This window comes from Dermochelys coriacea, chromosome 7 (genome assembly GCF_009764565.3).
Source record: "Dermochelys coriacea isolate rDerCor1 chromosome 7, rDerCor1.pri.v4, whole genome shotgun sequence".
Lineage (NCBI taxonomy): Eukaryota > Metazoa > Chordata > Testudines > Dermochelyidae > Dermochelys > Dermochelys coriacea.
The window spans coordinates 41,545,112-41,569,371 of record NC_050074.1 but is presented as its reverse complement, the minus strand read 5'-3'; the positions used below and the strand labels follow the sequence as shown (position 1 = coordinate 41,569,371).

Here is a 24,260-nt window from a genome sequence, read left to right as displayed (position 1 = left end):
AGGGACTGAATCCTGAATTCCCTATTGCAATATTTTCCAAAACCATATACAAAAAAGAAGTGTGGTTTAAATCTCTCAATACTGTTTTTAGAAAGTGTACAACTCTGAGGTATCAGTCAGTATTCCCCAAGTACTCAACTTGTTAAAAATTTGGGGTCAAATCTCCAGCTACAGCTGTGCTCTGCTTGCCACAGCAGAGGAAAGTGGGGGAAAAGGTGGCTTTAAGTCACCTTTCTGCTTTTCTGATATTAAGGCTGACCGGAGGCCCAAACTAGCTGCTGACATAACTTGTAGCAGTCTAAGGGCTGGTCTAATTTATGCTGTTTGGAGCAGACTCCTGCTCATGCAACCAAGGATTACCAGAGTGCAGCACTTTCCAGAAACATCTCCTCCAGCCTTGTTACACTCCCTATGCAGCAGGGAAGCAGGTGATCTCAAACTACACCAACTTTCTGTCACCTTTGCCTGGGGAATCCCCAAGTGCTCCTTTAGGGCACTTTTTCAGCTGGTTTGCATTGCCTGAACAGCACAAGCAGCTTCATGGGCCAAGAGTCTTGTCCATGTTGTCAAGACAAGAATTTATCTAATAACTAAAAAAGAAAAGGAGTACTTGTGGCACCTAAGAGACTAACAAATTTATCTGAGCATAAGCTTTCGTGAGCTACATCCAATGCATCCGATGAAGTGAGCTGTAGCTCATGAAAGCTTATGCTCAAATAAATTTGTTAGTCTCTAAGGTGCCACAAATACTCCTTTTCTTTTTGAGAATGCAGACTAACACGGCTGCTACTCTGAAACCTCTAATAACTAATGTATTCCAAGAATTTCTTAATAAAAGATAAGTAATTATATTAAGTAGTAACAATGCAAAAAGAAACATTCACACTGTGTTACAAAGTATCATTTGTGACAAACTCATTTTTTAAATATATCAATTATGTCTACTTGAACCTTCAATTATCATATATCTATTAATATGGACAGTAAGTACAGTACAGAACTAAAAATAAAAATAACTACGTTTGGGTGTAATTTATAACTATTTTTCATTGCTGATCAAGTCCAAACATTTTTTAAAAAAACCTCCTTAGTCAGTATCTCTAAAATGAACAACTTGTATGGAATGCGCTTACTAGTACACTTTAGTAATTAAGCCAAAATTTATCTTATGATTTCATAGGACAGTCCCTCCAGAACGCATCTGTAAATCTGTTGTCAATGATGACAATGTTGATGCCGACAGTAATGATGATGATGAGGAGGAGGTTGAAGATTCACGTTTGGAACATCTTCATCTTGAAAACAATTTTATCAATACAAGAGAGCTATCACCATATGCATTTTCATGCATAAGATCGTACTCCAGTGTAGTTCTGAAACCACAGAAGATCAAATAACTAATACCATATATTTTAATTGCAAAACCCATTTTCTTACCCGAAAAGACATTATTTATTTTCCATCTGATACACAGATCAGCTGATCTCCTAGTTAAAAGATGTCTCAGCACTATTCATACTCTATTATTTTCCTACCGGTGTCAGTTGATATGTCACCTAAAGACTGCTTGATTTGTTTAGTTTATACTGTTAAATATACATACACACATATGCACGCAAAAATATGCAATTTAATAAGGGACTTTTTCAAGTTCTATTAACAGCATGTCAACTTGAAAAAGAGACTAAGTGGAGATATCATAGAGGTCTATAAAATCATGATTGGTGTGGAGAAAGTACATAAGGAAGTATCGTTTACTCCTTTTGAACACAAGAACTAGAGGTCACCAAATGAAATTAACAGGCAGCAGGTTTAAAACCAACAAAAGGAAGTATTTCTTCACACAATGCACAGTCAACCTGTGGAACTCCTTCCTAGTGCATGTTGAGAAGGCCAAGACATTAACAGGGTTCAAAAAAGAACTAGATAAATTCATGAAGGATAGGTCCATCACTTGCTATTAGCCAGGATGAGCAGGGATGGTGTTCCTAGCCTCTGATAGCCAGAAGCTAGGAATGGGCGATAGTGTATGGATCACTTGATGATTACCTGTTCTGTTCATTGCCTCTGAAGCACCTGGCTTTGGCAATTGTTGGAAGATAGGATACTGGGCTAAATGGACATTTGGTCTGACCCAGTATGGCCATTTTTATGATGGCAGTAGGGAATGATTATAAAAGACTGACACCTTTTATTTTTCAGATAATTATTTTCAGTAATCTATTGGCCTGCTCCTCTGAGGGATACTTTAAGAAACTGCCACTCTGTTTTACCAGACACACTGCTGATCCTTAATGATCTTTTCTTTTTCTGAATGGATGAAAGAAGATGGAACAGGTTAAATCAAGGGTTGCCCTTTAAAAAAGGCCTCTGTGTTGTAGTAGGCAGCACACAAGAGTCTGAAGTCATACATGTACATCCAGATTTTTACCCCTTCCTCTGGAGTTGAAATTATTCTGCAGTCGGGTCTGGTGATGCAGATGAACATATGGATATTATTTCCCACTTTTACTATATAAATTCACTACGTAAATTAATGTACACAAATATAGGATTCATACATAAACAGATAGTCAAGGACCAAAAGTTTTTTGTTTTTAAACTTAATATTAATCGCTATTATATACAGAATATAGAGTGCACATATACAAGACAGATTACTCCGTTTTCTCTAAAATGAAACAACCACTAATGTATAGACTCTATATAGAGGATAGAATACTGTTAATTTACTTTTAATTTTTCTCTTATAAGATTAGATGACTATACATGAGACACAATTATATTCTGCCTGAAAGCAAACCAAATTACGTATAATGCATTGCTTGTAAAAACTGGCAATGTGGTCTTTTTGTAAAAACAACTGCTTTGGTTATTTTGCTTGGTTAAGTATGGTCATACAGGTATGACATATAGATTAACTTTTTTGATACAATGTTCTAGTTTTCACAGCTTTATTTAATAATTAATATATTTTTGCATTTCTACGCATTGAAACCTTTAAGTTTCTCAGTAGTATCTAATACTTCTTGTCCACAGAACATCGTGTAAATGACTCAAACTACATTTTCAGAGGTTTTTTTTTCAATTTAAATTTTTTTGGAGAGGATGACTATATCATACCGTTAAAAAGATCTAGACTTAAGAGGAAAGTATATTCAAAAAATTAAAAACCAAAACACTGCTATTCAAGTTTTAAAAGGAAAACACCACCAAAGTTGTTTTTCAGCACTGTTGAGAAGTTCTCGCTAAAAATGCGGCCGTAAAAAACATATTCAGCATACAAATCTACCCACAGGAGAAGTTCCAGAAACACAAGCCTTTTTATCACAGAGCTTTGTGTATTATTAAAATAACTGTAAGCAAAAGAGTGCATGGAAAATCTCATTTAATAGATTGGAGCCAGAAACAGGAATTTTAAAGGTGTGAATTACTATATATAAGAAAAGGTTTTTGAAATATTTGATCATTTTAGATGGTAAAAAGTCCCTTACGTAAATTCATGCATTTTCTTACATACTGTGATAGGAGAGAAAGGGAGGAGTATTTTATATATTACATTTTCATAACTGGCTATTTTTCCTATTCTAATTAAGCCTTTTAGGAAACATGTTCAAAAAGGGCAACTCCTTCTAATACAGAGACCAACTGTAGAAAGGGAATTGGTGGATACCACTAGAAATATAGAGGATAATTTTTTTTAAACAACATTTTCACAAAGGACTGTCATAAATGGCAAAAATTCCATTGACTTAAAGAGGAACAGAATTGGACTCTGAAGTATTAATGACTTAGGACTGCCTCTCTGATGCCTCTAAATACTTCAGTGTATATTGAACATGGGCAAGTTTTGCTCTCTATATTACCCAACCAGCTATGTTGTTAGGGAAATTAAACAACAAGAGTATTCTTAGTTCTAACATCTAACTGTGGAATATGTCTGAACAACATCATAACAATAAAACAAGAGAAGAACTATACATATATTGTGCAGAAGGGAAAAAACTTCTCATGTATGAGACAAGGGAGATGGAGCGGGGGTATGTGAACACTGCTTCAGCTGCTCCTGGTTGAGAGCTCTTCCTACTTGACCCCAAGGGAAAAAATTATTTCTCCCAGACTGCCCAAAGCTCCACTCTAGCTAGTACAGTGAGAGTTCTCTCAGATCCTCAGGAGTTCTTTGTATGATTTTGTAGAAGCTGTCAGAAGTCATAGATAGTGGCACAAATGTTTCCAATCTTTTAGAAGTAGCGAGGCCATGCAGACATCACAAGAACATGTCTGAAATAGCTTACTTGTATCCAGGTATTCAAGGAGCACCACACATTGTCAGCTTACTTGTATCCAGGTATTCAAAGAATAACACACATTGTCAGCATCATGTCATGGAGGTTATTGCACACAGGGATTACTTTTAAAAACTTTATCACAATTACCCAATACCAATATCTTCAAAATGCCATTGCCATTCAGGAGAATGGCCAAAATTACAGTTCTGCATCTCAAATAATCATGTACACACTTTGCTGTCCTATTTTCAATGGCCAAAACATACAAGAAACTTAAATTCATTTGAATCATTCTTCGAATTCTCTAAATTTTAATTAATATTATTTGTGTCCCTGTGCCAGTTATAGGACATTGATAATGAATGCTATTGAATGGTTTCACTTTTCATCCAAGCTAGGCAAAACTGTGCCTGAAAGGCCTGTAGCAGAGGATGGCACAGAGTACCACCACCCCAAAGGAAGCTCCTAGGGACACTGGATCAAATTTTCAAAAATATTTAAGTAACCAAAGATGCAGACAGGTACCTACTGTGATTTTCAAAAGTGCCTAAGCAGGTGAAGCACCTACTTCCCATTGGTTTCAATGGGAGTCAGGTACCTAACTTGCTTAGATGCTTTGCAAAATCCCACTAGATGCCTATCTGTCTTTTTCGATATCTAAAAACCTTTGAAAATCTGGCTTGTTGTCCCTGCTTGGGAAACAATGTCTCTTGGACAACAGGGGGAATCAGCCACTTTACAGGGTGCAGCATATCATTTAGGTTATGCGGTCAGTGTGCTAGCCAGTGTTATTAACAGTAGGGCATTGAGTCATGGAGGCCTCAGGTAAAATCCTGGCCCTTCTGAAGTCTGTGGCAGGGCTGAACCAGGCAATGTCTCTCTGCTGCTGCTGGGCTGGGTCTGGGCAATGTGTCTTCTCACTGCTGCTGGGCGGGGCCTGGGCTGCGAGTCTCCCCATTGTCAGTTGCAGTGATCTATCAGAAGTGAAGGGGTGGGACCACCATTCTCCCTGGCTGGTGTAACAGCAGGGCCAACAGAAAAAAGCCAAGAAAGCCAGAACTCAGGCTGCAGCTCCCAACCTGGGACTGTAATTTCTGGGGCCAACAGTTGAGAGGGATGTGATTGTTTCAAAAACTATTTTGAAAAAATACTTGCAGATCAAGGTATTTAAAGCATAAGTAACTTTTTTAAAATGTGCTTAAATACAAGTACAAAATGTTTAAAGTGACTGCGCACAAGTACGTACGGCACCTCAAAATACTTATATATGTAAATATAATGTACAAATGTACTTAAATACATGGGGACATGTAGCAAAACCCCCACTGACTTTATTGGGGCGTAGATTTCATCCCTCATGCTTGAAAGCTAAGGATTGTGTTTATACCTTGTCCCTGCATATGACTAAGGCCATATCTACACTAGCGAGCTTACAGCAGCACAGCTGAACCGCTGTAAGATAGCTCGTGCAGCTCCTCTATGCTGACAGGAGGAGCTCTCCTGTCCACTTATTAAACCACCTCTAACGAGCAGCAGTAGCTATGTTGGCAGGAGAAGCTCTGTCACTGTAACTTACGTCTGAAAGGCCTTGTCTACACTACAAGTTTATGTTGCATTTAGCAGCATTAAATCCGAATTAACCCTGCACCCATCCACACAACGAAGACATTCTTTCGACATAAAGGGCTCTTAAAACCGATTTCTGTACTCCTCCCCAACAAGGGGATTAGCGCTGAAATCGACATCGCCATTTTGAATTAGGGTTAGTGTGGATGCAATTCAAAAGGTATTGGCCTCCGGGAGCTATCCCACAGTACACCATTGTGACCGCTCTGGACAGCTCTCTGAACTTGGATGCACTAGCCAGGTGTACAGGAAAAGCCCCAGGAACTTTTGAATCTCATTTCCTGTTTGGCCAGGCGAGCTCATCAGCACAGGTGACGATGCAGAGCTCATCGTGCAGTCCCAGAATCAAAAAAGAGCTCCAGCATGGACTGAACGGGAGGTACGGGATCTGATCGCTGAATGGGGAGAGGAAACGGTGCTATCAGAACTAGGTTCCAAAAGACAAAATGCCAAAACATTTCAAAAAATCACAGAGGCCATGAGGGACAGAGGCTATATCAGGGAGACAACACAGTGCCACATAAACTTAAGGAGCTCAGACAAGCATACCAGAAATCCAAAGAAGCAAATGGATGCTCTGGGACAGAACCCCAGACATGCCGCTTCTACGCTGAGCTGCATACAATTCTGCGGGAGGTGGGGGAGATGCCACCACTTCCCCACCCCTGTCCGTGGACTCCGAGGATGGGATACTCTTCGTCATGGCTGAGGATTTTGCAGATGGGGAAGATGAGGAGGAGGACGAGTTTGGGGAGAGCACACAGCACACTGTTTTCCCTGACAGCCAGGATCTTTTTATCACCCTGACTGAAATACCCTCACAACCCAACAAAGCCAAAGAAGGAACCTCTGGTGAGTGTACCTTTTTAAATATAATACATGTTATAAAAGCAAACGTTTTTTTAATGATTAAGTAGCCCTGAGGACTTGGGATGCATTCGTGGCCGGTACTGCTACTGGAAAAGTCTGTTAACGTGTCTTGGGATGGAGCGGAAATCTTCCAAGGACATCTCCATGAAGCTCTCCTGGAGGTACTCTAAAAGCCTTTGCAGAAGGTTTCTGGGGAGAGCAGCCTTATTCCATCCTCCATGGTAGGACACTTCACCACGCCACGCTAGTATCAAGTAATCTAGTATCATTGCATGACAAAGCCTGGCAGCGTATGGTCCCAGTGTTTGCTGGCATTCAAGCAACATCCATTCTTTCTCTCTCTGTGTTATCCTCAGGAGAGTGATATGGTTCATGGTAACCTGAATGAAATAGGGGAATTTGATTAAGGGGACATTCAGAGGTGCCCGTTCCCACAGGGCTGTTTGCCTGTGGCTGAAAAGAAATCCTCCCCGCAGTTAGCCACGTAGTAGGAGGGGGGCCATTGGTGCTGAGCTGTTTGCTTTTGGCTAGCAGGGATCTTCCCTGATACCAGGCAGGCGGTGGGGGTAGGGAAAAAGCAATCATCCCAGAGAATTGGATGGGGGGGAGGGGGTTAGTTTGGTTTCTGCTGCTGCATGTTAACAGGAAAATTGCAGTAGTAAATGGCCAACTCAATGGGCTTTGCTTGGTATGGGAAAGGAGGGAGCTGCTGTTATGAAGGTTGCAGAAGCCAAAAGACTATGGCTTACCATGGCCACCTGCAAGCCGAATTCTGTTGCCCGGCCCTTGCATGTGTGATCTCTAACACCAAAGCCGCAGGCACTCAATATTTTAAGATGCAAAATGCGACCTTATACCAAAAATCTCATGTGCTATGTCATGTGAATAGCGTTGTTCACCGTGAAAGAGTATAGCCATTGTTCTGTAAAATGTATCTTTTTAAATACTTCACTCCCTTTTTTTCCTCCAGCATCTGCAAATGTTTCAAGCCTCCCTCCTTCATCCCAGAGGCTATCTCAGATAAGGCGGCGAAAAAAATGCACGCGCGATGACATGTTCTCTGAGCTCATGCAGTCGTCTGGCACTGACATGAATGGCAGCAGGATCACAGACTGCCACTGTGGCCCCTGCTTAACCGACCTCCCTCCTCCCCAAGTTCCATAGCCTCCTCACCCAGACGCCCAAGAACGTGGGGTGGGAGGCTCCAGGCACCCAACCACTCCACCCCAGTGGACAGCCCAAGCAACAGAAGGCTGGCATTCAACAAGTTTTAAAGTGGCCTTTTTCTTCCCTCCTACCCTCCTCCCACACCTCACTCGGGCTACCTTGTGAGTTATCTCACTATTTTTATAATCAATTAAGAAAGAATACATGTTTTTAAAATGATAGTGACTATTTCTTTTGCAAGCAAGCTGTGATCGAAGGCGGGAGGGCGGGTGGCTTACAGGAAATTAGAGTCAACCAAGGGGGTGGGTTTTCATCAAGGAGAAACAAACCGAAGTGTCACACAGTACCCTGGCCAGTCATGAAACTGGTTTCAAAGCCTCTCTGATGTGCACTGCTTCCTGCTGTGCTCTTCTAACTGCCCTGGTGTCTGGCTGCGCGTATTCGGCCAGGCGATTTGCATCAACTTCCCACCCCACCATAAACGTCTCCCCCTTACTCTCACAGAGCACACAACAAGCAGCAATAACAATAGGAATATTGGTTTCACTGAGGTCTGAGCGAGTCAGTAAACTGCACCAGCGACCCTTTAAATGTCCAAATGCACAGTCTATCACTATTCTGCACTTGCTCAGCCTATAGTTGAACAGCTCCTGACTACTGTCCAGGGTGCCTGTGTACAGCTTCATGAACCAGGGCATTAAGGGGTAGGCCGAGTCCCCAAGGATAACTATAGGCATTTCAACATCCCCAACAGTTATTTTCTGGTCTGGAAAGTAAATCCCCTCCTGCAGCCGTTTAAACAGACCAGAGTTCCTGAAGACGCGAGCGTCATGAACCTTTCCCGGCCATCCCACGTTGATGTTGGTGAAACGTCCCTTGTGATCCACCAGTGCTTGCAGCACCATTGAAAAGTACCTCTTGCGGTTTATGTACAGGCTGTCCTGGTGGTCCGGTCCCAAGATAGGGATATGCGTTCCGTCTATAGCCCCACCACAGTTAGGGAATCCCATTGCAGCAAAGCCATCCACTATGACCTGCACATTTCCCAGAGTCACTACCTTTGATAGCAGCAGCTCAGTGATTGCATTGACTACTTGCATCACAGCAACCCCCACAGTAGATTTGCCCACTCCAAATTGATACCCGACTGACCGGTAACTGTCTGGCGTTGCAAGCTTCCACAGGGCTATGGCTACTCGCTTGTGAACTTTGAGGGCTGCTCTCATCTTGGTATTCTTGCGCTTCAGGGAAGGGAAAAGCAAGTCACAAAGTTCCATGAAAGTGCCCTTACACATGCAAAAGTTTCGGAGCCACTGGGAATCATCCCGGACCTGCAACACTATGCAGTCCCACCACTCTGTGCTTGTTTCCTGGGCCCAGAATCGGCATTCCACGGCATGAGCCTGCCCCATTAACACCATGATCTCCAAATTGCGGGGGAACATGGTTTTAGAGAAAAGTTTGTTCGTGTCCTCGTCACCGCGCTGCCGTCGCCTCCCAGCCTGGTTTTTCAGGTGCTGGTTCTGCATACACTGCATGATAATATGCGAGGTGTTTACAATGGTCATAACTGCTGTGGTGAGCTGAACGGGCTCCATGCTTGCTGTAATATGGCGTCTGCTCCTGCTTGGGCAATCCAGGGAAAAGGGCGCAAAACGATTGTTTGCCATTGCTCTGGCAGAGGGAGGGGTGACTGACAACATGGCTTACAGAGAATTAAAATCAGCAAAGGGGGTGGCTTTGCGAGAAACAGAATATCCCCTCAAGGATAGAACTCAAAACTGGGTTTAGCAGGCCGTTGATTTCAGGGAGGGAGGGAGGAGAAAATGAATACAAAACAAATCTGGTCTATTTCTTGTTTTGATCCACTTCATCTATCTTTATACATCTTGCTGGCAGCAGACTGTGCAGTACAACCGCTAGCCATCATCATCACCTGGGTGCTCGGCAGAAGACAGTGCAGACTAAAATACAGTGCACTGCCGGTAGGACTGAATCGCCATGAGATGAAACTTAAAAGGGAAATAACCTGGCTGAGTCACTCCCATGTTTGCCCAGGCATCCCTGACCTCATTGAGGTCAGTTAAAAGAGCACCCTGGACTATGTCGACGACGGCTACCAGTCATACTGCACTGTCTGCTGCCAAAAGGCAATAAACTGTTGCTGTGTAGCAACGCAGTATCGCGTCTGCCAGCACCCAGGAATCGTATCCTGACAGTGAGCGGAGCAGGCTCCATGCTTGCCATGGTATGGCGTCTGTACAGGTAGTTCAAGAAAAGAGGTGCAAAACAATTGTCTTCCCTTGCTTTCATGGAGGGAGGGAGGGAAGGCGGGCCTGACGATAAGTTTAAAAAAGGGAAGAAGGATGATCCTGGGAACTACAGGCCGGTCAGCCTCACCTCAGTCCCTGGAAAAATCATGGAGCAGGTCCTCAAAGAATCAATCCTGAAGCACTTAGAGGAGAGGAAAGTGATCAGGAACAGTCAGCATGGATTCACCAAGGGAAGGTCATGCCTGACTAATCTAATCGCCTTTTATGATGAGATTACTGGTTCTGTGGATGAAGGGAAAGCAGTGGATGTATTGTTTCTTGACTTTAGCAAAGCTTTTGACACGGTCTCCCACAGCATTCTTGTCAGCAAGTTAAGGAAGTATGGGCTGGATGAATGCACTATAAGGTGGGTAGAAAGCTGGCTAGATTGTCGGGCTCAACGGGTAGTGATCAATGGCTCCATGTCTAGTTGGCGGCCGGTGTCAAGTGGAGTGCCCCAGGGGTCGGTCCTGGGGCCCGTTTTGTTCAATATCTTCATAAATGATCTGGAGGATGGTGTGGATTGCACTCTCAGCAAATTTGCGGATGATACTAAACTGGGAGGAGTGGTAGATACGCTGGAGGGGAGGGATAGGATACAGAAGGACCTAGACAAATTGGAAGATTGGGCCAAAAGAAATCTAATGAGGTTCAATAAGGATAAGTGCAGGGTCCTGCACTTAGGATGGAAGAATCCAATGCACCGCTACAGACTAGGGACCGAATGGCTCGGCAGCAGTTCTGCGGAAAAGGACCTAGGGGTGACAGTGGACGAGAAGCTGGATATGAGTCAGCAGTGTGCCCTTGTTGCCAAGAAGGCCAATGGCATTTTGGGATGTATAAGTAGGGGCATAGCGAGCAGATCGAGGGACGTGATCGTTCCCCTCTATTCGACACTGGTGAGGCCTCATCTGGAGTACTGTGTCCAGTTTTGGGCCCCACACTACAAGAAGGATGTGGATAAATTGGAAAGAGTACAGCGAAGGGCAACAAAAATGATTAGGGGTCTAGAGCACATGACTTACGAGGAGAGGCTGAGGGAGCTGGGATTGTTTAGTCTGCAGAAGAGAAGAATGAGGGGGGATTTGATAGCTGCTTTCAACTACCTGAAAGGGGGTTTCAAAGAGGATGGCTCTAGACTGTTCTCAATGGTAGCAGATGACAGAACGAGGAGTAATGGTCTCAAGTTGCAATGGGGGAGGTTTAGATTGGATATTAGGAAAAACTTTTTCACTAAGAGGGTGGTGAAACACTGGAATGCGTTACCTAGGGAGGTGGTAGAATCTCCTTCCTTAGAGGTTTTTAAGGTCAGGCTTGACAAAGCCCTGGCTGGGATGATTTAACTGGGACTTGGTCCTGCTTTGAGCAGGGGGTTGGACTAGATGACCTTCTGGGGTCCCTTCCAACCCTGATATTCTATGATTCTATGATTCTATGTACCCAAAATCAACCGCGACAATGTTTTAGCCCCATCAGGCACTGGGATTTCTACCCAGAATTCAAATGGGAGGTGGAGATTGCAGGAACTGTGGGATAGCTACCCAAGTGCAACGTTCCGGAAGTCGACGGTTGCCTCAGTATTGTGGACACACTCCGCCGACTACATGCACTTAGAGCATTTGTGTGGGGACACACACAATTGACTGTATAAAAACGCTTTCTACTAAACCAACTTCTATAAAGTCGACCTAATTTCGTAGTGTAGACAAGGCCTCAGAGCACCCCGAAGGACATAAGTTTTACCGACAAAAGTGCTAGTGTAATATCCTAATGCTATATCACAGAGCTTGCAACTGCAAGTGGGAAGGGAAGAAGAATGGCACAGAATTGGGAAAAATCCAATCATCCTTGTTTGAAGCAGGCATGTTCCTGTCACAGGGCTGGGCTCCCTGGATTCTTACTGAAAACAGTCTTCATGCACACCAGTGAGAAGTTCAGCACCAAGTGCTTTATTTACAACGGGCTTTACACAGCTTTGTTCCCCAGAGCATAAGTCTTTTCCCCAAGTCTTTACCAAGGCATAGGGCAGGAGTGGGGGAAGAGATCTCATCTCTCTGAGACCTTAGGCTTCTCTCGCCCTTCCTTCTAGTCTTCTCCTTTCCATCATGTCTCTTCCAGCCTCTCTTTTAACGGTTAACTTCAGTCACCCAGCAATTAGTTTACCTTATGTGGGGACCCTTCCTAAGTGTACAGATTGATGAGTCAGCTTTAGGTTACTAACACTCTGGCATACTTCCTCAGGTACTAAGAAATACAAAATTTGTCTTTGTATTTATGCTTACTCAGGTTAAAGATACAGTAAAAGCAATTGTTAAATTAGCTATTACTTAAAAGCATGATCACAGGTTTCAGAGCAGCAGCCGTGTTAGTCTGTATTCGCAAAAAGAAAAGGAGTACTTGTGGCACCTTAGAGACTAACAAATTTATTAGAGCATAAGGTTTCGTGAGCTACAGCATGAAGTGAGCTGTAGCTCACGAAAGCTTATGCTCTAATAAATTTGTTAGTCTCTAAGGTGCCACAAGTACTCCTTTTCTTTAAAAGCATGAATAAGACTTATGTGCTCTTAAGGACAATCTCAGAGTATTTTCCCATTGCATCATATTGTGTAATTCCTTATTCAATTCAACAAAAGGCAGTTGAATTTTCAGATAGTAAAAACATTTTGCATTTTAAGCAATGTTTTTCAGTCAAGAATCTAAAATTGCCATTCAAAAATTGAGTGCTTGCCTTTGAGCTTTAATGTAGTCCTCGTTGAAATAGAACTAAACAAAGCTCATAAATGAACTGTTAATGTATGCCAGCAGGATGCACATGGACAGTTTGCTCTAGCTGCTGCAGACTGAGTACATTCATGGTTTGCTGAGAATTAAATGTTGGGATAGACAAACCCCCAATCTCACAACGTATTTGTGACAAATGTTGATTATATTTAACTTTCTGTAGCTAGAACAGCAACTATCACATATCATGGTGATGATAAAACTATGAGAACCATCCCAGAGTTGCCTTTTTTGTATTGCTTTCTTATGTAGCATTCAAAGCACGTGCAATCGTCTATAAAACCTTTGTGACCCAGAAATAAATGTTATTGTCAAGTTTCTAATTTCAAGCCTTTTATTATTCTTCAGATAACTTCTAAAACAGCAGTATCTCAAACTCGATTGCTAACTAACAGCTTTTCATTACCATTCTTCAAACATCTCATTGTATATTCCCCAGTTGTAAACTGTACAGGAATCTTGGAAGAGGAACCATTCAATTGAGCCTTCTAATGTTGTACAGTTTTAAATTCCACTGTTACTGGTAAACTGACTTTTTTATTGTGTTCAGTGAATCAAACGTACAATGCAAAATATTAAAACACAATTTCCACTAACAACTGTCACTGGAAATTACCACAAGTTCAGCAGAAAAAGGAGCGCTAGTAGGCAATAAACACTGACCAAAAGCAGAGTGGGGCAACTTGTCACAGATCAAAGAAAAGGCCTGGAAAGTCTCTCCTGACATGACAGAGATATTTCTATAAATTTAATTAATTGAAAATAAAGGTTTAGCTGTATGATGAACTGGGAAATTTGTGGGTTTTTTTTTTAAATTATCATCATATACCCTCAGGTTATGTCATTAATATGAACCTGCCTGACTCCCTGGAGTTGAAAAACGTTGTTAAGAGGAGAAACCAACAGAAAAACAAAACAGTAGCAAAGAGAAGTCTCCTTGAAGAGATCTCTCTTCAATGGGAAGAAACTACCTGGCTGGTGAGAGTATCGATCAAAGGTGATCCAAAGAACTCAGACTCTAGAAAAGGGATAGGTTTTTGTGTGAGCTAGGAGAAGCTGACAGGTTGAGAAGACGGAGAGAGAGAGACAGACAAGGCAACACATACGCCATGAGCAGGATGGGCTAGAGTTAGCTGGGATGAGGCCAACTTGCAAAGGTGTAAGTAATACAAGTGTATAAGCCTTTCACTGTTGTTACACTTTGCTTTAAATGTTTTCTATCTTTTAAGTAATGAAAAAATGATGCTTTGTTTTGAAGAAGCTGTTTCTATATCATTGCAAATGTATGCTGTCACAGGAATGCAGAGAAAAAGGGGTTGCTAGTGCCCAGTACTGCTGGGCCTGCAGAAGTAGTCGTGGTTAATACCCAAAGGGCTGCAACACAGGTCCTGGTCCAAGAGTGGGCAGAATGCAGAATTCCCCAGGAGTGAAAAAGACTTGAGGTTTGACACCTATGGTGGAGAGACCCGAAGAAGGGACAGTAGTGTAGCTAAAGTAGTAACCATGACAAGTTGTATCCATATGCAACATATTTTAAATCATTTAATAGAAAATTTACCTGTAAACAGAATCATTTACTGAGTGGACTTTACTGTCATTTCACAATATACCTTTAAGCAGCTATAATCTTGCCATGACATACTAAAAACATCACAGTTATAAACTTCATGGAAAAACAGATGAGACCAAATAGAATATCCTGTTTACCTATAAACCTTATAATTTAACTTATATTGAATTGTATTTAAAATTACTCAAACTGTCTTTTCCTATTTTTCAACAAATATTTCACCAATGTGTAATTAAGTCCTATATTAAGATTATTTGTATAAAACAGATTACATACAATTTACTAGCATACAATGAGGCACTATCATAGGTAAAATTAAATAATTAAAATAATGTCATGCAGCACAACTACTACTAAACTGCATGTTTGCTCTTTTAGAATGAAATTCACTTCACCAGCATAAAGCCTGGGTAATCTTTTTAGCACTTGATATGGAACAGTTACAGTTAGTGATTCTTTGAGATACGCTGTCTGTATATCGCAAAAAGAAAAGGAGTACTTGTGGCACCTTAGAGACTAACAAATTTATTAGAGCATAAGCTTTCGTGAGCTACAGCTCACTTCATCGGATGCATCTGGTGGAAAAAACAGAGGGGAGATTTATATTCACACACAGAAAACATGAAACAATGGGTTTATCATACACACTGTAAGGAGAGTGATCACTTAAGATAAGCCATCACCAGCAGCGGGGGGGGGGGGCGGGAAGGGAGGAAAACCTTTCATGGTGACAAGCAAGGTAGGCTAATTCCAGCAGTTAACAAGAATATCTGAGGAACAGTGGGGGGTGGGGTGGGGGGGAGAAATAACATGGGGAAATAGTTTTACTTTGTGTAATGACTCATCCATTCCCAGTCTCTATTCAAGCCTAAGTTAATTGTATCCAGTTTGCAAATTAATTCCAATTCAGCAGTCTCTCGTTGGAGTCTGTTTTTGAAGCTTTTTTTGTTGAAGGATAGCCACTCTTAGGTCTGTGATCGAGTGACCAGAGAGATTGAAGTGTTCTCCAACTGGTTTTTGAATGTTATAATTCTTGACGTCTGATTTGTGTCCATTCATTCTTTTACGTAGAGACTGTCCAGTTTGGCCAATGTACATGGCAGAGGGGCATTGCTGGCACATGATGGCATATATCACATTGGAGATGTGCAGGTGAACGAGCCTCTGATAGTGTGGCTGATGTGATTAGGCCCTATGATGGTATCCCCTGAATAGATATGTGAACAGAGTTGGCAACGGGCTTTGTTGCAAGGATAGGTTCCTGGGTTAGTGGTTCTGTTGTGTGGTGTGTGGTTGCTGGTGAGTATATATTTCACTCTTGGCACCCCACTGTGCTTGAGATCAGGATCTTTTGGCCACCAGTGTCTGTTGCCACTGAGATTCCTTTCTGAGGGGCATAAAGGGCAGAGCAGACCAAATTGCTAAAATCAATGTTATAGGACTCCATTGCAGCAGGGAGGGAGGGTGGATTATGCTCTATATATGGACAACACATCTAAAAGAACCACATTTGTTGTAAGGTAAGTAAACATTTCTTCTGCTTCAAGTATTTGTCTATATATTCCACTCTTGGTGAAACAAATAGTGATCTGATATAAGAAAGTGCGTGCTCAGAGAAAATTTAAATAAAGATTGCAATGCAGCTCTGTCAAAAGAAGCACCAGACTTGGGCTCCTCTACCAAAGGACAGGTTTCAGAGTAGCAGCCGTGTTTGTCTGTATCCGCAAAAAGATGGGTAACACCCATTGTTTCATGTTCTCTGTGTATATAAATCTCCCCACTGTATTTTCCACTGAATGCATCCGATGAAGTGAGCTGTAGCTCACGAAAGCTTATGCTCAAATAAATTTGTTAGTCTCTAAGGTGCCACAAGTACTCCTTTTCTTTCTACCAAAGAAGTGTCTCGTAAAAGCATGGACAAAACCTGATGTAGTTGCTCTCCATGTTTCTGAAAGTATGTCTACCAGCAGCCGGAACGTGATATTCCTAGCTCGGGTAAATGTATATGTGCTAGCTCTGCTCAAGCTAGTTCACTAAAAATAACACTGTGGCCAGGGCAGCACAGGTAGTGGCTTAGGCTAGCCACCTAAGTATGTACTCAAAAGGGGTTGAACAGGATTGTACTTGGGTGGCTAGCCTGAGCTGCTGCCCATGGTGCCACAGCCATACTGTGTGCTAGCTTGAGCAAAGCTAACATGTGTATGTCTACCTGAGCTGGGACTCGTCTCCTAACTTCTGTGTAGATGTACCCTGACACAGGTATGCCTCTCAAGGAAGCCACAGAAGCTGTCTGACCCCTAGTGGAGTGAATTCTAATCAGCACTGGGGAAATCTAAAATGGCTAGCTTGTAACCATTTAGAAAGTCTCTGGCCCTTCAGTCTATCTGCATATGCAGCAAACAGTCTCAGCGTGACTTGGTTCTACGTAGATAGAATGATAATGCCTTAAGGAGATCGAGAGTGTGTAGTCTGGCCTCTCCCTAGTTGAATGTGGTTTCAGGAAGAAAACTGGTAAATGGATCAAGTGAAAATCAGTTACTACCTTAGGTCAGAACTTGGGATGGGACAGAAAGGTAATCTTGTTCTTACAGAATACTGTATATGAAGACTTACCTAGACTCAATCTCATGTTTTGTTTTTGAGTGCAGTTATGTAACTAAAAAAAAATCTGCATTTGTAAGTTACACTTTCACAATGAAGTGATTGCACTACAGTACTTGTATTAGGTGAATTGAAAAATGCTCTTTCTTTTATCATTTTTACAGTACATATATTTGTAATAAAAATAATAATATAAAGTGAGCACTGTGCACTTTGTATTCTGTGTTGTAATTGAAATCAATATTGAAAATGTAGAAAAACATCCAAAAATATTTAATAAATTTCAATTGGTATTCTATTATTTTTTTTTTAAATCGTGATTCTTTTTTTGAGTTAATCACGTGAGTTAACGGCAATTAATTGACAGCCCTAGGCAAAATATGAAATATCTGTTTGAAAATCAAACAAAACCAAACACTGATAACATACTTACCTGTCAGACTCTTTCCCAAACATGTACATTCCCATTTCCTTTTGATGTGTGTTACACATTCTTGTGACCATTTCTTATTAAGAAACATTATCCTTCTATTGCAGCTAGCTAACATTAAATCCAGTGCTCACTATCCCAAGAGTAAAAGTTTTGATTTTGTTTCCTTTGGCACCATCAAAACATTTTGAATGGGAAAAAAACCAGAGGATGTTTGAAATAAGATCTCTCGTTCAATGAGGTCAACAACTTCTGCAAGGCTCAAACTATTATAAAATATACTGGATCAAAATTTCTGTCTAGAAATAGTGAGGACGTCAATCACAGAATTCTCAAAAATGTATTCAACAGATCTCCTTTTCCGTCTAAGCAACAGGACATGGTATGTTAGATCAAAAATGTATTTAGGTATATTAAACTTTTAATATGTTTTACACACACTAAATGAAGCTTTATTACTTCATTCTAAGCGCCAAACAGCTTGCAAATTTAAAATAGCAAGTATAGCTACAAACCTTGTTTGGTTTTAAGAACCTATGTTAGGATGTCTTCTACAATTACCAAAGGTAAAATTCAATGACAATATTCTCCCTACATTTTATATTCAAACACAGAGTAATTTTATACAAATCCAAGCTGAAGGCCCTCTTCGCTACCTCCTTTCTTGATCACTGTTGACAAGACCACCATCCTGTCTGTCACACTGTAACCTGTTTCAGAGTAGCAGCCGTGTTAGTCTGTATTCGCAAAAAGAAAGAAAATGCATCCGATGAAGTGAGCTGTAGCTCACGAAAGCTTATGCTCTAATAAATTTGTTAGTCTCTAAGGTGCCACAAGTACTCCTTTTCTTTTTACTCTGTAACCTGGGCATCATGTTCAATTTGGACTTTTCTGTAAGTCCTCACATCTAGGCAATGTCTAAATCTTACCTATTCTCTCTGCATAGCATCTCTAAGATATAGCCTTTCTTATCCATCCACACAGCTAAAATTCTCATCCAGGCTATCATTTCATGCCTCAATTACTGCAACATCCTTCTTTTTGGCTTGACAAATGCAATCTTGCCCCTCTCACACCCATTCAGAATGCTACAGCAAAGATAATTTTTTTAGCTCATCACTTTGACCACATCATCCCTCTCTTTGCATCCCTCTACTGGCTCCCCTTTATCTAGCTCATTAATCATAAGCTGTTTTTATTCACGGTCAAGGCCCTTCACTGCTGATCACCACCCTGCCTATCATCTCCTGTTCACTATTGACATGTCGACTTTGTCTCCAATCAGCCCATGATGCCAGCCTCAACTGCCCTCTCTTAAATTTTCCAACAAACTACCTTTGTACTTTCTCCCATGCTACCCCCCACGCTGGTGAGGCGTGCCCCATAAACATCTGCAGTTATCTCATTATCCACCTTCAAATCTCTTCTCAAAACTCTCCTTTGCCACGACGCTTACAAAAAATTGACAATGATTTGGCTGCTGGCGTGCTGAGACTATTGTATATTGTGTTGACCAACAGCGTCTCATTGTTTCCTTGCACAGTGTGTGTGTGTGTGTATGTGTGTGTGTGTGTGTGTGTGTGTCTTTAGCTTCTTGTCTTATACTTAGATTGTAAGCTCCTTGGGGGCAGGAACCATCTTTTTGTTCTGTGTTTGTAAGCTCCTAATACAATGGACTCCTGGTCCATGTCTAGGACTCCTTAGCCCTATTAATATTAATAATAAAGATCTGTGGTAAATCTGAACTGTCTCCTCTCTCCCTTTTCCAGGATCAGGATTTAACTTTATTATTTGTAGAATGTAGACCATTTAGATCTGATTCACAGGAAAAATGTGGCCAAGGAAAGGTTTACTGCTATTTGTCCTGATGTGGATAAGAGTTGTGATCATTTTGTGGAAGGGAATCTCACAGCAATGGATCAGTCATTGAGAGGCTGTCTGTCTCCAGTTTTCACTATTTTCAACCCTGGCTTTGAGCGCTCCATCTTGGCTGAGGATCACAGCTTTCTGATGTGGTCATGGCTAGAAAGGAAATCTGTCTTTAAGATAGTCCAGGTGTAGTCCATTTTTGAATATCTATACCAGGATCTTGGACTTACTCTTATGTTCAGTAGGTAGGCGGTAATAAAAAGGAAGCACTACAGTGATTTACTCTTGCTAGCCTTTGTTGGTCAATGAAAAAATGCTGTGGTCTACAACAGCTGGAGCGTCTTCAGTGCCGAAAAACATGCACAAAAAATTGCCAAGGTATTCTCATGCACTTTTCTGGGGACCATGTGCATGCTCTTTCCCAGTCATTCTGAAAATGCATTTAGCAGTGAAACTGATTATATTTCAGAGTTAATTTGGAAGTGATGAAACAGAAAATTCTTTAAAATTAATTTCTAAATTTAAAAGCTTTTTAACAATTGTGAGAAATGCCTAGGTCCTGCAGACACTTGAGAGGTGAACGAAAGAGCTAAGTGTAGATTATCTCCCTCAACAACAGAGAGCCAGAGAGAAAAGAAATTGGGAGGATGTCCCTACTCTCTTTTCAGAGTAGCAGCCGTGTTAGTCTGTATTTGCAAAAAGAAAAGGAGTACTTGTGGCACCTTAGAGACTAACAAATTTATTAGAGCATAAGCTTTCGTGAGTTACAGCTCATCCGATGAAGTGAGCTGTAGCTCACGAAAGCTTATGCTCTAATAAATTTGTTAGTCTCTAAGGTGCCACAAGTACTCCTACTCTCTTTCTTCTCTAATGGGACGCGCCATGAGAGACACTGTAATCCAACAGGAGACAGAAAGGGGAAGTGATTTTTACAGAATTGCTCCACAAGGGCTAAGGAGACTGATGACACAGAGAAATGTGTTCTTCACTTTTCAAGATCCCTCTCTTAGGCACAGGAATCCGCAGCAGACGCTAAGGAAAAAAGTCTTCGCTCCCCAGGATCTCCTACATGAGACCCAGGTAACCAGGAATCGGTGAGGGAGAATTCTTCTCTGTATGAGATCTAGGGATGAAAAAGTACACTGGCTGGTGAGGGTAAGGGTTGGATGTTCTGCTCCCACACGTGATGGGGCATCCTCCCCACTCTTGCCCTGAATGGGTTAAGACAGGCTAGAGGGGCCAAATAGGCAGCAAACTGGAGGGAATTAAGGCTGAGAGAAAAGCCCTAATTAGGAGCTCACCTGTACAAAAACAGATGGGACTTCCATAAAGCCAGGGAGCAGACACTCCCGGGAAGGAGGAGGAGTGTTTGATGCTGCAGAAGCACATAGCCGGCAGTTACTGTCTGGGAGGAGGGAGTGGTGAAGCTGGTAGACCCAGAGAAGGAGGGAAGAGCCAGGAGGTTAGGAAAGGGCTCAGAAAAATGCAGCAAGGTACAGGGTATAACAGACTTTGACTACTGACTAGAGGGTCCCTGAGCCTGAACCTGGAGTAAAGGGTGGGCCCATTTCCCCAACCAGCCACTGGGAAACTGGCACCGGCAAGGCAGTGAGTAGGAAGACTGCCTGAACCTATTTGTGAGACGAGACTTTTCACTTCCACCAGAATGGGAAACCACAATGGTGTCCTAGCTGGAGGGCTAAGTCATGAAGAGATTGCAGCAGCTTCTGGAGCAAGAGAAGGGCAGCAGACAGAGGTGGAGGAATGGCATGCAACTGCAGGAAAAGTCGTCAACCCGGTGAGCTATTCCCCAGAACTGTCAGAATGAGATGCCATACCTACAGTGAGTAGAGGCCCTGTCACACTAAGCATGTCTGTTATTAGTGCTTTTGGCCTATGTTTGCTCTTGGATAGGTGCAAAACACCATCAAAAACACCATCACGGGAGCAGTTAAAAGTAAACCTCTGTCAAGTTTCTTTAAAAAAGGAAGCAGATAAATGAAAGACTAATTTAAAGATGCACTTTCACAATCTTTTTATTATATTGTCAATGTAAAAATAAAAATCAAATTGAGAGTGTCCCTTTAAATGCAGTGAAAGTTTTTAACAAAAGGGAACATGTGAAGCTAGAAAGTGAAAGTTGATAGGACTGACAACCCTGAGGTCTTGAGGAACCTGTTTTAAAAGAAATAAATATAGAAAAGATTTTTCTTGAACTAATGTATTATTTCTCCTTTTTCTATTTTAACAATCATGTTTTTGTTTTATTCCACAGTGCAGCTGAACAGCCAATATTTCTACAATTGTGGTCAGATATTAGTTCCCTGAGAAGACTTGTCTGTCCTGTGGAAAACACAAATCAATTTATTTATTTATTTTACATATTTTCTCTATGAATTGCTTTCAGGTTCTTCAATGTGTGTGAAAAAAAGTTCCCACAGTGAAGTATAGATTTATTCTAGTGTTGTTACATATAAAGCCTACAATTTTTGGTATGTGTACTCATTATGCTATTGGAATGAAAACACTTGCCGATTAATACTACTTTGTAGATTAACATTAAATATATCTAAGCAATTTTTAAGATTTTATAATTTTAAGAAATATAGAAATGTTCTCTTCAAAATAGTCCATATTCTAAAAAAGCAGTATTACACAAAATGTAGTTGAGAATAGGCATTTGAGGATAGAAATTAATATAAATTAAAATAGGTGTTTAGACACTACAGTGTTGAGCACCATAGAAATGCCTATACATTAATATGATAAATAAATGAGTAAAATACAGATTTAATGTATTAACAATACAGTGTTATTAGATCCTAAATCCAGAGGACAGTAGTAAAGAATCCCTTGTCTAAGGTTATTGTAAGTGACAAATATCTGAAAATATCTATCTTGGGGTCCAGGCTTCCAGGGTAAAACCCTAGCCCCAATGAAGTCAATGAGAGTTTTGCCATAGACTTCAGTGGGGCTTGACTTTCACTCCAGTTCTGTAATTTAACTAGAAGACTGTTTAAACTGTGGCTAACAACTTTCCTTCTGGGTAAATGAAGTGGAAAGAGGAGGACTCCAGTAGCTAATCTTTAAAAAAAAAAAAAAGGTGGATGGGTACTGCAATACCAATATTTACACCTTTTGGGTCAGTTTTCCAAACCCTCACATATTAAATCCTCAATTATGAAATCTTGTGTGTAGATATGCACAACTACCATCAAGGTTACTATTTATAGGTATAGACATTCTAACCCATTAATATGTTCATAAGCCCATTTACAATCCTAACCCCTTTTTCCCCCCAGAACACTATTTCACAGACCCATATAATCATCCATTTTTATGCTCTTTTGAATATGGGAACTCACTTTTAACATTATTTCCAAACTATTATAATCATTCCTAAATATACAACCAATATTGTACATAGTGCAGCTTAGGCTAAACGCATCATGGATATATAATAGTTATCACACCTCCTCACAGTTATGACAATTTCCATCTGCTTATGCGGTAGACACCTGTAGCTTGTATATCTGTGTACCTAGAGCTGTACTTTAGCAATTAACATTTATTGTGTGATACACCTTTCCAACTTTTCAAACCTAGCCTTCCGAAACCCAGTTCATTACTTTTTCACTGTGCTTCTTTACACAGATACACAAAACCAAAGAAACACCTTCTTTGAAGAAAAACAGAGGACAAAAATACCATTCACGAGTCTTGAACCAGCCTGTAAGCTGGCTGGTTTTATAGTGCAAATGAGAATATCAAACAGTGGTTTGGCAGAAATAAAAGACTCGATCATGAGTGGGATGGTCACTGACCACTGTGAATAACCAATACTTGATAGATTTGTAGAGATTTTTGCATTGTACAAAGAATTAAACAAATAAAAACTCCACCAAGACTGCAGTAACAATCTACCTGGCAGCTGGGAGAAACTATGTACTTAATAGACAATTAAACAAGAAAATGTTGAACACATGAGAACTCCTCTTTTAACATAAGCACTTTAATAAAGTGCAACAGCTGGTACTTTCATTTACATAAAGATTCATAAATCCATGAAACAACTTCAATCAATCTTACTTTTTACAAAGAGGCAGTGTGATCTGAACATAGACTAAGGGAACCAAGAACTCAAATTCTAATATCAGACCTGTCACTAACTAATTATATTGCTGTAGGTAAGTGAGTAAACCTCTTCATTAGTTACTCTCTCCACATTTTTAAAGTACAGATAATATTTGTGTTCCTGATATATCAGCAGATACAGAGAAAACAACACGTAAATCAAATAATTTTACCATTGACAAGGAATCAAACAGATACAATGATGGATTTTAAAGCAGAAGTTCAGAACTTCATTACCTTAACAGAAGCAAATACCAGGCCTTTACTTGGTTCCAATGTGACATTAACCAGCATTATGCCAACCAATTTTGAAGTATGGCTTCCTTTAGTCTAACCCCTAGAATTCAGCCTTCCCCAGAATCCTTTCACCCTCTGCGCATGAAGGGGAATAAAGATACACAAAGGGTGTCTCAGTCCGTGATGACTTAAGGGCTACCCTTCTTCCTTCAGACTAATAGAGTCCACTAGTTATCTCCCATGTCTCACGTTTACCTCTGGGAATTGATCCCTCTGAGCCTCACGTGCACACTGGACACCAGCTGCAAGAAAATTACCACTTATAAATGTACAGCTTTTACATTCTTGTCCTTACTCCTCATTAAAACTAAAAC

The 24,260-nt window shown here is 41.0% G+C and overlaps 2 protein-coding genes across 5 annotated transcripts in view; one reads left to right on the top strand and one right to left on the bottom strand.

Annotated features, from left to right (window-relative positions):
- Positions 1 to 2,987, top strand: part of ECM2 (extracellular matrix protein 2) — a 39,108-nt gene extending 36,121 nt beyond the window's left edge. For all 3 annotated transcript variants that reach the window (XM_038410689.2, XM_043518840.1, XM_043518841.1), the window contains one exon: positions 1,181 to 2,987. In XM_038410689.2, coding sequence (XP_038266617.1) covers positions 1,181 to 1,397 — 217 coding nt within the window. In that variant the 3' untranslated portion in view covers positions 1,398 to 2,987. The remainder of the gene's footprint in view (positions 1 to 1,180) is intronic.
- The window catches only part of LOC119859060 (centromere protein P), a 327,648-nt gene that overhangs the window by 126,755 nt on the left and 176,633 nt on the right, over positions 1 to 24,260 (bottom strand). The window lies entirely within an intron of this gene.